Source organism: Scatophagus argus, chromosome 1 (assembly GCF_020382885.2).
Source record: "Scatophagus argus isolate fScaArg1 chromosome 1, fScaArg1.pri, whole genome shotgun sequence".
NCBI classification, from domain to species: Eukaryota; Metazoa; Chordata; class Actinopteri; family Scatophagidae; genus Scatophagus; species Scatophagus argus.
In genome coordinates, this window is record NC_058493.1 from 1,575,499 (window position 1) to 1,593,183 (window position 17,685).

The 17,685-nt window shown below is 39.9% G+C and overlaps 2 protein-coding genes across 2 annotated transcripts in view; both read left to right on the top strand.

The window, feature by feature from the left end:
- adamtsl3 (ADAMTS-like 3) overlaps positions 1 to 4,517 on the top strand; it is a 188,923-nt gene extending 184,406 nt beyond the window's left edge. The window contains exons 23-26 of the mRNA XM_046387226.1: positions 2,158 to 2,285; positions 2,463 to 2,600; positions 3,685 to 3,867; positions 3,992 to 4,517. Of these exons, the coding sequence (XP_046243182.1) occupies positions 2,158 to 2,285; positions 2,463 to 2,600; positions 3,685 to 3,867; positions 3,992 to 4,146 (604 nt within the window). The 3' untranslated portion in view covers positions 4,147 to 4,517. The remainder of the gene's footprint in view (positions 1 to 2,157; positions 2,286 to 2,462; positions 2,601 to 3,684; positions 3,868 to 3,991) is intronic.
- A 178-nt stretch (positions 4,518 to 4,695) lies between these two features.
- Positions 4,696 to 13,877, top strand: LOC124058306 (ADAMTS-like protein 1). The gene is made up of 7 exons (XM_046387442.1): positions 4,696 to 5,052; positions 5,313 to 5,561; positions 6,518 to 6,701; positions 11,210 to 11,414; positions 11,506 to 11,609; positions 12,237 to 12,451; positions 12,809 to 13,877. The coding sequence occupies exons 1-7, from the start codon at positions 4,968 to 4,970 to the stop codon at positions 12,925 to 12,927; spliced, it is 1,161 nt and encodes a 386-aa protein (XP_046243398.1). The 5' UTR covers positions 4,696 to 4,967; the 3' UTR covers positions 12,928 to 13,877.
- Positions 13,878 to 17,685: the final 3,808 nt, after the last annotated feature.

Below are 17,685 nucleotides of genomic sequence, written 5' to 3' on the forward strand. Positions count from 1 at the left end.
GACAGAGATAAATCCCTCGTCTGATGCCATTAGGAGGTCATTTGTGACTTTGACTAATGCTGTCTCAGTACTATGATGTGTTCTAAAGCCAGATTGAAAATCCTCAAGTAAGCTATTAATATGTTCTCTTGAGGATTTTAGGGAGAAATGGAAGGTTAGATATTGGTCTATAGTTGCATAAGTAGTTGGGGCAGTCGTGGATCAGCGGTTAGGGTGTCGGACCCGTAACCGATGGATCGCTGGTTCGATTCCCTGTCCCGGTGTCCATGGCTGAGGTACCCTTGAGCAAGGTACCTAACCCCCACTGCTCCCCGGGCGCTGCACGCGGTCGCCCACTGCCCCGGGTTTGCTGTGTGTGTGTGCACGTCACTTGGGTGGGTTAAATGCTGAGAACAAATTTCGTTGGAGTGAGTTCCCTCCAATGACAAAATATGTCACTTTAATTAATCTTTAAAACCTCTGGGTCAAGTGTTTTTTGAGGAGAGGTTTGACTACAGCTATTTTAAAAGACTGGGGTACATAGCCTGTTATCAGGGACAGATTGATCATATCTAATAGACAGGTGCTAAGTAAGGGTAAAGCTTTGAGCAATTACCAACCACCTGATCTACATACAAGTTACTCTGCTATGGTGTATAATTACAATACAGTAACCTTGACTGTCAGCCTATTTTTTCAGTTGGTGTAAGTTTTTTTCCAAGTGGTTTTTTGACTTCCGAAGCCACAAGTGACAAATAGAATGTCGGAATTACAACTCATCAACTTGGTTGACCTCAGAGGACACCAAGTTTGCTGGCGCTGCTTGTAACCGGTCGATGTTGCTGTAACAGCAATGGCTGAATAACATTACAAACGAGCTGTCTTGTGTTGTGGAAAACGGAATGCATCCAACTCGGTTTTTAACAGATGTGATGTCATTCAGATAGGCCCCTTACTTTCAGTGAAGGGAAATCATAATGCTACAGCATACCAAGACATTTTGGGCAATGCTATGTTTCAAACTTTGTGGCAACAGTTAGGGGAAGACTCTTTTCTGTTTCGGCATGACTGCACCCCACTGCACAAAGCAAGGTCCGTAAAGACATGGTTGGAGGAGTTTGGTGTTGAAGAACTTGACCCACACAGAGCCCTGACCTCAAAACATCACCATCGAACAGGTTAGAATGGAGATTGCAATCCAGGACAGAAACATTATCTTGTGGAAAGCCTTCCCAGAAGAATGGAAACTGTTAGAACTGCAAAGTTGCCTATGCATTTAGAATGTGATGTAGTGTAAGTGTAAGTCCTTTTAGTGTAGTGGTCAGGTGTCCCAAGGCTTTCATTCATTCATTCATTCATTTTCTTTCCCTTATCCATTTGTTCATATGGTGTACTTATAATTATGATATATCACAATGTGCCTTTTATCATTGGGTAGCAATAATTGTACTAACCTCGGTAAATTTTCATATCTGTCAGGCAATATTGCTTGAAAGTCAGGTGATCAGTACAAAAAAGAAAAAACATATTTGGAAGAGAAAATAAGGGTGAATGATGAAATTATTATCCAAAATGTCATGTAGACATTCATCACAGTTTAAAGGTTGTGTGAGGAGAGTTTGGTACAGCTGAAACTGCATGTCACATGACTCACAATGACCAACTTTTTTGTGGAGAGCGCATAGCCACAGTTATACTGTTGACTTGTTCTGTCTCATCATCTCTCCTTGTTGAACTGTATTGTAGTGATGTTATTGTGTTCCAAAATCTCAGCAATTACTTTGGTGATTACAATGTTATCATAATAGATAGAAATAGAGGACAAAGCAAAGAGAGTTGTAATTATCTCCTATAGACATTTATCAGTATGATTAGACAAGCCCAAGACATAGAGTTTAATAGAAAAGTCAAATCTCTAAAGAGAGACATTAAATAGTTGCTTTACCTGTCCAGACTAAATTCAAGATCAGCCCTAACCTCGAACCTTTCGTTCAGTATTTTAACTGTTGAATTTAGTGAAATAAGGGACGAGGCACGGCATGACATTCTTAGAAATGCACTTTCTAGCTTCCTGATGCATTGTGGTTCTTAATAGCACCCACTCATTTGATCAGCAAAAACTGATTAAAACATAGATAAACGTGCACAAACAACATGTCTTCCCCTGTGTGTCTACAGGGTGTCCTGGGATAGCTCTGGAGCACTGCACATCCTTCAGCCCACTGCATTTGACAGAGGCCTGTACAAGTGCACAGTCACCAACACACATGGCTCAGACTCAGAGACATTTCAGCTACTGGTGGCAGGTGTGGTTTTAAATGGTTTTAAACAAGTCTCAAGTGTCATTATTATGCATGTTCTTTATTTTGTAACAGGGATCAGCATGGTAAAATGCAAAAAATGCACTGCAGAAAAGATTAAATGTAAACATTTATTTCTGCCATTGAGTCATTGATATTCTTACTCTATGTGTGAAATTTCAGAGCCACCAGTCATTGCAGTGTCATGGAGGAATGTTTCAGACCATGGGATGGTGTTAGGCCGCACCTTGAGGGCCACAGTTGGAGGGCAAGTCAGTGTTCGCCCAGGCACCAATCTCACTGTGGAATGTCCTGTCACTGGTAGGTCACAATAACATATGGCATAAATAAAGTCTCCTTTAAACAGCTGGATCTCGCAAATCAGAAACTCACTTTATGGATTGAAATGGACTGCATCTTTTAGTTACCATGCAAGGTTCTGACCTAACCAACAGGAGTGATTTGGGATTCTGGATTTTGGTGCAGCACTATCACTTGCATTTGCAGCTAGGTGTGAAAGAAGTAGAGCTAGAAAGCTGTTAAATAATAAACCTAATGCAGAAATGTTTTTGTGTCCCAATGTTAAATTTATATGTATTTATTAAATTAAATTTGTATTCTCTGAATGCAGTTTTGTGTTCTTTCTGGACCCTTCAGTCCAGTCCCTTGTCTCTATACATCAGCCCTGGCACTGTGATGGGATCAGCACCAGCCCCCATGTGGCTGGCGACCTTGCAAAGGATAAGCAGAGATAAATAATGGATGGATGTTTGGATGTAACATGTTGACCTTCCAGGTATCATGTGCCCTCCAAAATACCTTAACTTGATATAAGGGAGAGCCTCACTGACCTGTTATTATAAGAGAATTTTGCATTCTGCTTATGAGGACACTCTTTTTTTAATTGTCAGATGGATATGACATTGTGTCCCAAAACTGCATCACTAATTCCCTGTATTTTATAATTGTTTTTTAGAAAGAATATGCATGCCTGTTTTGTAGCTTCAGGTACTATAGCTATGTTGTAATTTCTCTAGGTTTTTGTTGTTCTATTTCACCATTTTCAGTTACAGCTATCCATATATCCATCCATTATCTGTCACCACTTATCCTGTGCAGGGTTACAGGGGGCTGGAGCCTATCCCAGCTGACTCTGGGCAAGAGGCAGGGCACACCATGGACAGGTCAACAGTTCGTCATATTGCTAATTATGATTATATCATAAGTAATTTAACTGTCTTATTACCCAGTAATGATATTACTGTAATCTGTGATTTTTAAGAAGGTACTCTAACATTGTGTTTATTGATACCCTGTATAGAGTAGATAATTCCACATTCATATGTGGTCTGCAATCCAAAATGTTAATACAACTTATCCCTGGTCCCTCTGTGTTCCCTGTTAGGCTTTCCTCAGCCCACAGTTACATGGCACAGGAAGAATGGACAATTAGATGCAGGTGCTGTTTTTTTGCCATCTGGCTCACTGTGGATCAGAAATGTTTTTCTGCACAACCAAGGCATCTACTACTGCACGGCCGCTAATGCCATAGGAAAGGCTTCTGCCTCCACTGTCCTGCAGGTCTATGGTGGGTTCACACACTGCACATAACTTTTCATTGTGTATCACAAATAAAAGCATGTGTGCTCAGATAATTAGAAACTGAAATATAATTTGGGGACCTTTTTATGTGTTTGTGGACATGTATACAGGTCCATACCCTGCTGGAGGAAGCAGGGTTGTTCCAGCCTCACAAGAACTGAACAGTAGAAGGGTCCTTATGGCATCACGCCGTGGAACTAGTGTCTTCATTAAACCTGGAGACAGTCTACATATAGGTAGCCTACCAACGCAAGCATTGATATGAACACAGCCTGTACATCCTCATGCTTGCACAGGAGTAGATAAACTAAACATTCACATTCACCAAGGTTGTACTCTAAGACAGAGAATCTCAGCGATAGATGTCTCCAAACCCTTGGGACACAAACTCAAAATGCATGGAGAAATGCCACCAGGGGCTTGTGAGAAAATATGTTTTTTGATTTCAATGAATTGACATTTTAATGTGAAAGCACCTTAATAAGGCGATCACTTGTTTAGTACATTTTATGGAAAAAGGTTTAAACATGAAGATCATAAGGGGATTCAGATGAATTTGAACTGAACTTTTAAATGAATTTCACATTATTTGGATCATCTTTTAAATAAAAAGTGCGAATTAAATGTGAAAATTAATTAACTTGGCTTAATGGTCTCTTATTGAAAAGAAAGATGAAAGTGACATATTTTGTCATTGGAGGGAACTCACTCCAACGAAATTTGTGCTCTGCATTTAACCCACCCAAGTGACGTGCACACACACACAGCAAACCCGGGGCAGTGGGCGACCGCGTGCAGCGCCCGGGGAGCAGTGGGGGTTAGGTACCTTGCTCAAGGGTACCTCAGCCATGGACACCGGTACGGGGAATCGAACCAGCGATCCACCGGTTACGGGTCCGACACCCTAACCGCTGATCCACGACTGCCCCAATTATTCAATTATTGAATTGAAAAACTTCAAAATTGTATGAGACCTTGTACAAGACCTGGGCAAAACTAAGGCAGTGGCACAAATTAAATGTACATTTACCTCCTGATTCACTAAGATTTTACACAGTCTCAAACTGTGCAAGTTCAGAGCAGCACATGGAGGACTCAAGTGCCATCAGCTCAGTTGATGTCATGCTAATGGCAGCTAATGTGACCTTGGGCAACAAGCACTCAAGCAGAGGTAAGCAGCAGGTTAGCAATGTCTCACTTTTCTAAATTCATGCTGCCAGATTATTTTCATTATCAGACTTGTGGTCTTCAGCTGCAACTGACACACGCTTAAGGCAATTTATCAGACCTTCTTGAGCCCAAAAAGTCTCTGGGATTTTTTAAAATATATGTAGTTGGACAACAAATGTAAACAAATCTATGGAATTCCTATTGAGTATTTTCAATAGAATGCTAAATATTAACATATAGTCTGCTCACATCTTTCAACAGGTTGTCCAGTAGTTCCTGACCACAAACTGCCAGTGCAATGGGACTACAACAATCAGACCATGAAAGAGGTTTTAGGTTCAGTCCAGACCCGGATTCTGGGTCAGGGTCTCCAGTACAGGATGCTGGTGGGAGGCCGTGTCCTTGAGGTCAGCACACTCCAGGGGAAGTTCTCAGGCCGGTACCGATGCCAGACCCTGATCAACAGTACTAGACAAATACTCTCCGCCTGGATATACGTCCATACACACGGTGAGAAATAAGTTGATCTGCATGCAGATGTTATACCTTCACATAGTCACAGTTTGTTTTATCATAAAAAGAGATGTAAACACTACCATCATATAAAATACTTGTAATGAATATTACTATTTATAATTTAATGGCAACGATAGTAATAATTAATATTATTAGCATCATCCAATTTACCAAAGGAAACTTTACAAAATCAGATAACATTATTGTTATTATTATAAAATTTTTGAGATTTTTGAGCTCAGCAAGGGCGTGTTTAATTGGCTTGGCTTTGTTTTTGTGGCTTGAAGTGTACCTGGGGAGGCACTGAGGAGAGTTAATTTTAAGGTCATCCAAGCATTAATATAGTTTAAGCAGTCAATCAGATTGGTTGGGGTCCACTGAAGGCTTGGTGGGTAGAGTTGTGTGTCATCAACATAACAGTAGAAATGCCAACATTTTAATCTACAGTGTTCAAGAAGGATAATGTGAATAGTTCACAGTAATGATCCAAAACCCGAGGTACACGTTTTACCTGCTCCAAAAGAATAGCAGGTGGACCTTTGAGCACTGGCTCAAGGTCTGTTCAGCCTTAAAAGAAAACTTTGAGTCCCTGAAAAAGTTAAGCATTTTAACAAATGACATGATATTTTTAAGTGACATTTATATATTTTTAGGGATGGCAATGTCAGTAGGTTAGTCCACACTTACTGGGCCAACTGGAAATAATTCAACTGCTGTTGAATATATTGGCATGAGATTTGGCACATTTTCTCATGGTACGAATTTTTTTTAAATTTTTTAATCCCTTTACTTTTCTTCTAGTGCTATCATTGGTGAAAATTTTATTTGTATGTCATGTCTATACAAGAATACTATCAAGAAAAATGTCTTTCCTTCCCTAAGGTGTTCTGAAATCATTTTCTTTCACCCTTGGTCCTATGACTCTGAGTGGTTTACATTTGCGTCTGTAGAATATGTGTGGCGTTTTGGAAACTGGACCACATGCAGTGCTTCCTGTGGAAACAGAGGGACTTGGCTGCGGAAAATTCGGTGTGTCACTCTGGATGGAAAGAATGTTCAGCCCACCATGTGTCAGCATGTACCAAAACCCAACAGCATCCCAGTTCCCTGCAACAGACAAGACTGCCCTCCCAGGTACACTTACATGTAGACATGAAAGTCACTTATGTGTGGAAGCAGATCATCAGAGTAGGTCAGATGCTGGAGAGTAAGAAATGATTAAATTAAAAATTAAAAACCACCCAATGCAGTGGAATGTTCTTCTAACATACAACCAAAATCAGATTACATTATATGTTGTGAGTGTTTGGTGAAGTGAATATGCAGTATCTTTTCCTAATCTTAAATGAAATTATCTTCATTTTGAACCCAACATCCATCGCAATCATCTCCCTGAGAATCCAGTGAGGTTTAAATATGCAGTGTTTCATTATGTGGTTGATGCACAAAAAATAGTTGTGCTGAGTCATGGAAAAAAGGAACACTAATGTCCGTTTACATATATTTTATAGACTGTATTTGCAGTGAGCATATCAATGTAGGTTCTCAGTCATCTGGGCTATGGTGGTTGAAGGGCTAGAAGCGATTCTAGAATCTTTGGGTTGTTGAAGACGTTTCACATCTCATCCGAAAGGCTTCTTCATTTCTGAGATTGAAGGGGAGTTCCAGGTATTTGACCTGGGGTTGTCACTTTGGGGGTGGTCTTAAGTGTGAGTTGTTTTGGTCATGAGCCAAGGTGTGACTTATTAGAAAGTTGTTGTCTCATTAGCAAGGTGTGACTGATTAGCAAGTTGCAAATGGAGGTTAAAACATCTGGGGAAGGATCTCAAAGCTGCACTATACAGTTGCAAGAAAAAGTATGTGAACCCTTTGGAATTACTTGGATTTCTGCATAAATTGGTCATAAAATATGTTCTGATCTTCATCTAAGTCACATCACTAGACAAACACAGTCTGCTTAAACTAATACCGCACAAAAAATTGCAAAAAAACAAAAGAAGTTTTCATGTTTTTATTGAACACAGCATGTAAACATTCACAACGGAGGGTGGAAAAAAAATATGTGAACCCCTAGGCTAATGACTTCTCCAAGAGCTAATTGGAGCCAGGAGTCAGCCAACCTGGAGTCCAGTCAATGTGATGAGATTGGATGTGTTGGTTAAAGCTGCTCTGCCCTATAAAAAACACACACCAGTTTTGATTTTGTTGTTCTCAAGCGGCATTTCCTGATGTGAACCATGCCTCGCACAATAGAGCTCTCAGAAGATCTACAATCAAGAATTGTTGACTTGCATGAAGCTGGAAAGGGTTACAAAAGTATCTCTAAAAGCCTTAATGTCCATGTGTCCACGGCAAGACAGACTGTCTACAAATGAAGAAAGTTCAGCACTGTTGCTACTCTCCCTAGGTGTGGTCGTCCTGTAAAGATGACTGTGAGAACACAGCGCAGAATGCTGAATGAGGTGAAGAAGAATCCTAGAGTGACAGCTAAAGACTTACAGAAATCTCTGGCACATGCTAACATTATTGTTGACAAATCTACAATAAGTAAAACATTAAACAAGAGTGAAGTTCATCAGAAGACACCACGGAGGAAGCCATTGCTGTCCAAAAAAAAACCATTGCTGCACGTTTGAAGTTTGCAAAAGAGCACCTGGATGTTCCACAGCACTACTGGCAAGATGTTCTGTGGACAGATGAAACCAAAATTGAGTTGTTTGGAAGGAACACACAACGCTATGCATGGAGAAAAAAAGCACAGCACACCAACATAAAAACCTCATCCCAACTGTGAAATATGGTGAAGGGGCATCATGGTTTGGGGCTGCTTTGCTGCCTCAAGGCCTGGACGTATTGCTGTCATTAACGGAAAAATGAATTCCCAACTTTATCAAGACATTTTGCAGGAAAACTTAAGACCATCTGTCCGCCAACTGAAGCTCGACAGAGGATGGGTGATGCTACAGGACGACCCAAAGCACAGAAGTAAATCAACAACAGAATGGCTTCAACAGAAGAAAATACGCCTTCTGGAGTGGCCCAGAGTCCTGACCTCAACCCGATTGAGATGCTGTGGCATGACCTCAAGAGAGCGATTCACACCAGATATCCCAAGAATATTGCTGAACTGAAACAGTTTTGTACAGAGGAATGGTCCAAAATTCCTCCTGACCGTTGTGCAGGTCTGATCTGCAACTACAGGAAACGTTTGGTTGAGGTTATTACTGCCAATTGAGGGTCAACCAGTTATTAAATCCAAAGGTTCACATACTTTTTCCACCCTGCACTGTGAATGTTTACATGTTGTGTTCAATAAAAACATGAAAACTTATAATTTTTTGTGCGGTATTAGTTTAAGCAGACTGTGTTTGTCTAGTGATGTGACTTAGATGAAGATCAGAACATATTTTATGACCTATTTATGCAGAAATCCAAGTAATTCCAAAGGGTTCACATACTTTTTCTTGCAACTGTAGATTATAGTGTCACACCATATGACAACCATTTTGTGGACAAAATGTATTTGGACAGAATTTGTTTTGACATGCATTGACATCAACACTTTATGTGGCTATTGATAACACATTATTATTTTATGTGTACTGTAGAACTATCAAACATTTATAATTTATTTGGAAATATGCTCTTATTTGTGAGGGCACTCATATGCTCTCACTCTCCCATCTCCCAGTCACACCATATGACATTTTTGATTTTTGGATCAAAACTCTAAGTAGAAATGTTAATATACCCACCTCACCTTTGGTTGCATTGTACTATGTCTTGTCAGCGGAACAGCATTTAAATATATATTCTTAAAAAATATACATTTTTACCAGTATGTGACACACAGACAGAATTGTGTTATTCGTCATCCACTCTGGTACATTTCAAAATTCAAAACTCTATTTTACATTTATTATTTAGGTTTCATAAGGGACGATATGAAAATTCTGTACATAATTTGATATGAATATGAAGGGGAGGAAATCTACATAACTGTAAGATTGATTCTTTTCATATTACAGTTTCACCAACAGATGTCGCCCTTGGCCTATGAACCTGAAAACCGACAAGAACCGTTTACATGTAAATGAGAGGGCAATTGCATAAATAAATATGCGTCTTTATAGATATCCTGAAATGCAGTATCATGCAAAGTACATTTAGCTAATGGGGTAACGACACTTGACTGCACCTCTGACGGTAGCAAGCCCCAAGTTAAGCTTAATCAGAAATAGCATAGCTAGCTAGCAACCTGAGGAAGGATTGATAGTCTTATCCACTGATTGCTAACGTTACCTGGAAACAGTTGAGTGGCCATGATGAATAGCTTTCAATAGTCCATATCCATATTCATATCCACAGCGTAAATAGCTAGCCAGCATCAATCATTTTGCAACACTTTTAGCACAGTCTGAACATGGCTAGTAGGAGCTAACGTTACAAAGTTTGTTGACAGTAGCAGCAGTATTGCCTGGCATGAACATAGACATGGAGGCAAGGGCTACAAAATGAACATTTTTTATTTAAAACATTGTCTTACCTGCAAGCTAAGCATCATCTCGGTTTCTCTTCTTTTTTCTCTTTTCCGTTCCTGACTCTTGATGCCTTTTCGAGGCCATGTCCAACCAAGTGTCTGCCAAACTTAAACTGAGATTGAGGCATAATGGAACAGACCACTGGGAGGTGGGTTAGGGGGGCACCAGGAGGAGACTGGAGAGTGGGCCGCAAAGGAGATTTGCCTTTTTTGCGAGCAAATTGGCCTATGTTGCTTTTGTATGTCTTATACATAGTAATATGCTTTATTTTCTATATATATTGTCACCAGTATCTAGCCTTTGGTGATGATTTTTTCACAAGCCTGATTTTTTGGTGCCCCCGCAGGCACTTGGCGCCCTACGCGCTGTGCATTATGTGCGTGTGCGGAGCGACGGCACTGCCCATCACACAGCCCATCAGTCAGCCTCCCACCCTGCTTCCACATGCAGAGCCAGCTTAAGTCATTATTGCAACAGAAATGACCCATTATTACGTAGAAGAGCTTAAGTTGGGGCTACTGGACATAGTTTAAAAACAAAGACATTTCACCCTCCATTCTAAAGGAAGTTCTGATTAACTGGTTGGGAGTCCCATGTATTAAATCCAGGTGGTAGACCCTCCCAGCCAACATGTGACTGCAAGGGGGTTGATTGGGTCGTTGTCACACAGGGCCATCATGTGAGTCATTAGAGTCGCCTCGCCTGATCACCCATAGCCCTAGTGTGGCTCATCAAATGGGTCGTCAACCCACCCTTTCATCATGTGACTTGTAAGGGTCACATGGTTCCTGGGGAGGGATTTTAAGGCTGCAGTGCAGGTGGTTGACGGGTGGTGGCGCAGACCTCCTCTGTTGAGGGATGGCTGTTACAGATGAACATAGACTGCTTCCTTCACCCCCCTCTCAAACCATCTGTTCTCCCTGTCCAAGATGTGAAGATTATTGTTTTTATAAAAGGGACAAAGTCCTGGAACTTTCTGATCATTTGAAATTTCAGGCTAATGTCACCATTTTTATGAGAGCTACCAAATCCTGGTTACAATTACTGGCCGTATATCATTACCTCTGTCGGTGTGTGTCTTGCCACATGTCATCTTTTCAGGTGGTCGGTATCGGAGTGGTCAAAGTGCTCAGCCTCGTGTGGCGGTGGCTGGAAACAGAGGCAGGTGTCATGTCAGCAGCTGGATTCCAGCGGAGTAGTGAGGATTCTGAGAGCAGCTGCCTGTGAGCAGATAAGCCGGCCAGCAGAGAAAGAGCAGTGCACTGCCAATAACTGTGCAATCTGGGTGACCAGTCCATGGGGAAAGGTACATTTAAACATTGAACTGAACAGGTGTATATGTTAAACACTGTAGAAAAGGTATTGTTAAATGTAAACTCAGTGGTACTGAATTTCAGTGTTCAGGGAGGTGTTTAGGCCCCACCACCACTGTGCAAAGGAGATCTGTCATCTGCCAACATGCCAATGGTTCTTTGCACACAGACTGTGCACTCAGCGACAGGTATGCACACACACTAAAATACATTCTTTCAGAGCTGGTTGTTGAATATATTCACTCAATTAAAGAATATGTTCACATTGTGTGTACTGAAAATTTTTGATTGGAGCTCTTCCTCTCCATACTGGATGTAAAGTGATCCCTTCTTAATCTGATTTAAATATAAGATAGATAGATAGATAGATAGATACATAGATAGATACTTTATTGATCCTGTGGGAAATTCAAGAGAGGGGGGCGGAAAAATCCACAGTCATATGTCTAACACATAGTCCAGAGAAATACAAAGATAGGTTTTTATTTAAAACACTCAAACAAATTATAAATATGCAGTTTTTGTTGAACTCAAGCTGCTCAGACTCACATTTGTTTTGGTTCAACTTTAGAATGTTTTTTTTTTTGTTTTTTTTCCACAGAATAAGGACCATTTACAGTGTAGTCATATTGCAAGGGCACTGTGGCACACTTAAATCAAAAACTGTTTCAGTGTACATATGGGCATGCAACTATTTGTTTGAAGGTCCCTGCTTTGTGAAATAGATCCTAGGACATCTATGGAAAATAAAGTGAAATAGTGCCAGAGCACTGAATGCATAGCACAAAGACAAAGCTAAAACTTCTCTCTTTCAGGCCTGCATCAGTACGCAACTGTTCCTCTGACCTGTGTTATGTCCAATGGCGTCCTGGTGCGTGGCGGGCATGTACGGTAGTTTGCGGGAGTGGCTTCCAGTCCCGCAGAGTGGACTGTGTTCATCGCAGGAGTGGCAGGACTTTGGCTTACCAGCACTGTGCCTGGCTCCAGCAGCCCTCCACCTGGCAGCACTGTAATACCACCACCTGTGGGAGTAAGTGTGTCTGTGCCTTTGAGACTACAACAGGCAACCTTTGTTAAAACAGTCAGTTTCATTATTTTTAATGCCCCACTAATTCTGCATGCTTGCCTGTAATTTACAATTACACATACAGACATCTGACATTTGTGTATGTTTGGCTGACCTGCTGTACACGATTCATCAAAATATATAAATTGGAAGCATTCAAATGTACAAATTGATCAAGGTATATCACCACATTCTCAGTTAGTAAGGTTACCTTCTTAATGTAATCAACAGCACTCTCAATTAGGGGGACAAACTACTAAATTAGCCTTTCGTTAGTAGTTCTTCCTTGGTAATTGCATGGAGTGTCTTGTTCCCTTGCAGGTGAATGCAAAGACACCACCCAGTACTGCAGCGTGGTGAAGAGACTGAAGCTGTGCCATGTGGATATGTACAAACAGAGATGCTGTGGGTCATGTTCACATGACACTGACTCCACCTAGTGGTAGTGAGCAATTGTAACCACAATCCAGTTTGTTGTAACCAATCAGCTACATGAGACTGAACAAAGACATCATCTGTGAATGGATGCTTCAAGAACTGCATATATGTAAATGGAACAAGCTTCAGTCAGATTCTTTCCCTTTCTAAAAGGAAACTTAACAGAGCCTCAAAAGGATGGAAGCATGAGGGTGCTTTATTTTGTGACTTGGACCCAACTGCCTAATATGAAGCATTCACTTTGTGGATCAAATGGAGTTTTTGACTTTCCTGCAAAAACTGAACATTTAGTTTCAGCAACATTTGGTAAAGGTGCATTGTTTACTGCAGAATGCACACCACTGCTCTCCTGTAAACACAACTTAGACTGAGGTATTGGTTTTGCCAGTGTTGACCTTTATTAGATATGAGATATCAGCCACTCTTGTCATCCACTGCTGATATAAGTGAGTTTCGTCATATCAACAGCTACATAAAACAGCTAACTTACAAACATACTTTCTTTCTTTTAAGTTTTCTTTATTTATTTGTATAACTGTTCAAAAGTGTTTTTATAAAATGACCGATCTAAAAATGTTATAGGAAAATTCTACTTTATAACAAATGGGGTTCTCGCTTAGTAGTCAGCTGGGATAGGCTCCAGCCCCCCTGAAACCCTGACGGATAAGCGGTATGGAAGATGAATGAATGAATGAATAAGCAAATGAGGTCTAATTTTCATGATTATGACCTTTACTTCTACTCACTGTTGAAATTTCTGAACATGAAGTGAGACAATCAGACAGTGTGTAGATTAGATAACGGTTTAGTCAAACTGTCCAAACCACCTTATTTGCTGGTAACACTCAAAGTAAGTGCACCAAAAATGAAGGACCAATAACATTTTAAGTGATACAAACGATAGCCAACACTGAAAAAAAAAAACAAGACCCAAACTTGTAATAAACTGAAACTATCCTTTAATCTATCCCTGACTGTTCCTACCATTAAATGGGTACAGTATGTCACCTTGCTTCAAAGAGTTGCTAACTCCAAGAGAATTTCTTTAGTTTGGTGTTAGTGTCCCATGTGTTTAAGTGTCCAATGGTGGTGGTTAAAAGACTTTTCCACACTGATGAGTTTAAAAGTTTGGTAGACACACTGAATTCTTGTTCTTAATATCTTAAGGTATTGACACAAAAACACCACCACCAAACCCACTATTGATATTCAGTGTTGAATATCGTGTTGGCCTTCAAAACCCTGTACCTGTAAAACCCTATTGTCAGATGTGATTTGATATTGGACAATTCAGCAAAACCACAGATTGTGTTCAGTGCCAAGACTTTTTTTTCCTTTTATTTCTGCTCTATGTGTGTGGTCATAAGTAATGCTTATTGTATGGTTACAGCAACATGACTCAAGTCAGACACTCACAAATTGATGTGATATGATGACTTTAGATTTGACAAATTCAAAAACATGTGCAACGGGACCAAAATACCAATGATGTATGATTACATGACTTGAGCCTTTCGACATGAAAATACTTGGTACCGTCACCCAAGCCCAAAAACTTTAAAAATCATCTTATTTAAAAAGTGTAAAGATAGATAGATAGATAGATAGATAGATAGATAGATAGATAGATAGATAGATAGATAGATAGATAGATAGATAGATAGATAGATAGATAGATATACTTTATTGATCCCAGGCTGGGAAATTACAGAATATATTAAATACATCACTTCAGGGTTGTTATGATTAGTTTAAAAAGTTTCCCAACAGCTTGGCACATGTCACTGAAGAGTTTACACATCATTCGGACAATGGGGTGTCTCAAGTAAACTGGGGGTTGGCTGGGATTGGGCATCAAACCCTATGTGGTTGTCCTTGTTGGTCAAGGAGTTAAATGCTAGGGACAGAAAGAGAATGCAAGATCCAAACATGCAACAGTGTTACAGGAGGAAGCTGATTAAGATTAAAATGAACAAGTGATCAAGAGCATAGATTCAAAGGTGTTTAGGGCAGAACTAGCCTTTGAGGTGAAGATGGTAAGGTTAAGGGTAATATGTTCCTGTTAGAGGTTATCTCAGATGTGGCACATGTCCATCCACCACCCCAACTTGCAGACCCTAAAATTATATTAAAGGGCTAAATATGTTCTGCATTAGCACTGAACACTGGAACAAGTGCTGCAGACTCATCTAGTATGAGCAAAATTCCCAAATATAATGGACTGGTGTACACATGCACACTGAATCAACCAACCAACCATGATAGTACAGAGGATTTTGTGAAATACTTTTGATATTACAGTGAAGTGAAGAACAGTGGGCTCACTGAGGTAAAACTGACTCTGGAATGAGAGGCACCAGCACGACACTGATTTCGACTGATGGGTTCATGTTATCTTTGGTTAGCATACTGATGTGCTGCATTGTAAAATGTCCTGTATATACTGTGTTCTAACTGCAATATCGTATATTGAGTGTATGTAGATCGTATGAGACTTTTATTTTCTTACTTATTCATGCTTAAGGTGTCTTTTAAATTCCTGTTTTAAGATCTTAGAATATAAAGCACGTTTATATGTGGTATAGTTACTACCACTCACCTGGTTTTATTTGCATGTGTTTAAGTGCAGTCGCCATTGTTTTATAGTGCTATTGTACAACATGCATTCTTCAGTGTTTCACCTTGGCTACTGATGACTTTACAGTATATTTGTTGTGGTGACATTACCCTGCTCGTGGGCTTGCAGCTTGACTGAGAGAATATGAGATAGTACAACAAATCATCGACATGCTTTAGATAACAAAGCAAAGGAATAAACACAGTCTGATCACTTCATAAACGTGGTCCTACTTTTGACCTGTATTTATTTTGAAAAACAAAAACCTGATCAAACTTTATAGGTAAATGTTGAGGGTTTCGATAAACCTACATTTCAAATATGGATGTACCAGCATGACAGAACATGACTTCAGTCAGGACCACTTTAGTTAAACTATGATTGGTCACACTTTCTATGAAGATCACATCTATAGTGCATTATGGTGGATTCATAGTATATTATAATATCTTCATGATGCATTATGACAATACTTATAAACACACAAAATGCTTTCTGATAGACAATATCAACAATAATCAATCATTATAGTTGTCATTTATAATGAATGAGTTCAGTGTCTTATGGATGCTCTTGATTAGTTACAAAATAGAGGTTGGCTGATGGGGCTTGTAATGCATTATGACTACCTATACTCATCCCTTTTTGTTATGTTACAAACTTTACAACTTTGTACTCAAATTATGTGCAAAGTTGGATTTGTTTTCATCCATGGCAATGCAGATTTCATAGCAGGAAGCAGAAGAAGAAGAAGAAGTAAAACATTGGCAATTACAAGAGGGCCTGGCAGCAGAGCTGGTACCTCAAATTTGCGTGACCCACTGCAGCCACTAGCATAAAGAATGACAGCCAGTAAATGGTGGCAGACATTCAGCTTTACAATTTATATTCACTAGTGTTAACCTCCTCACCATCAACTTCCCAGCTATCACTTACAGGACAGGACTAAGTTCCACTAACATGCCAGCGCACGTGCTGGTCAGTAAGTCCTGTGTACTACGTGAGTTAACACATTTCCATAATTTGCAAATGTGATTATTTTCACTGCAAATTACACCTGCCCTGGCTGAATTTGACCTAAGTATGGTTAGTAATTAATGGGGGAAGCAAGCAGATTGCTAACAAAATAAAAAAATACAAAGAAAAGAAAACTAGTCTGCCCCTAGGGCAACACCTGTATCTTTTTTCCCCACTTCCAGCTCCCTTACTGGGATAGACAAAACAAAACAAAAATAAATAAATAAACAACAAAAATTGTCCCACTGCAAGATCAGCTAATGGACCACTGATGCTCTGGTATGTCAAACTACTTTTCTATCCATTACAAGCTGATTTCAACCCAATGGGAAAACAGGTCATCTGTTCAATTCAGTTCAGTTCAATTTATTGATATTGCACCAAATCACAGCAAAAGTTGTCTCATGACACTTTCCAGTTAGAGCAGGTTTAGACCAAACTCTTTAATTTGATTTTTAGAGAACCAACAAACCCCCCATGAGCAAGCACTTGGCGACAGTGGCGAGGAAAAACCTCCTTTTAGAAGGCATAAATCTCAGAGGAGACTCCGGCTCAATGTGGGCAGCCATCTGCCTTGACCGGTTGGGATGTGAGATAGAGAGACAGAGAAAGAAAGAAAGTGAAGAGAGCAAGGGCAGTGTGGGCGGTACATAGACAGATGCATAACAACAGAGTATTGGAATGACAATGACAGTATCAACAATAATGATTTTGATAGTGGTAGCAATAATAGTAAATAGTAGTAATAATAATAATGCAGAAACAGGTGGTGATAACAATCAAGATCGGGATAGTTTTATTTGTCACACACACAATTACACACAGTACAATGTGTGAAATTCTCTTTGTCGCTGCTACCAAAAATAAGTAAGTAAGATGACCAAATTTAAATATAATAAAATAGAAACCTTATAAAAAAAAATAAATAAAAATGTACAGTATTTACATCTAGTGCAGGTGGGAGTAGGATTGTCCAGTTTAACCTCACCATCTGCAGTGTGCAGACGGATGGCGTCAAGCAAGTCGTCTGTGTCAAGCAGAACCACAGCAGGAGGTCCAGACACGATCCATGGGATCCTGAGATACGAGAAAGCACCAAAACTCCAGGGAAGAAGATCAAGTCAGT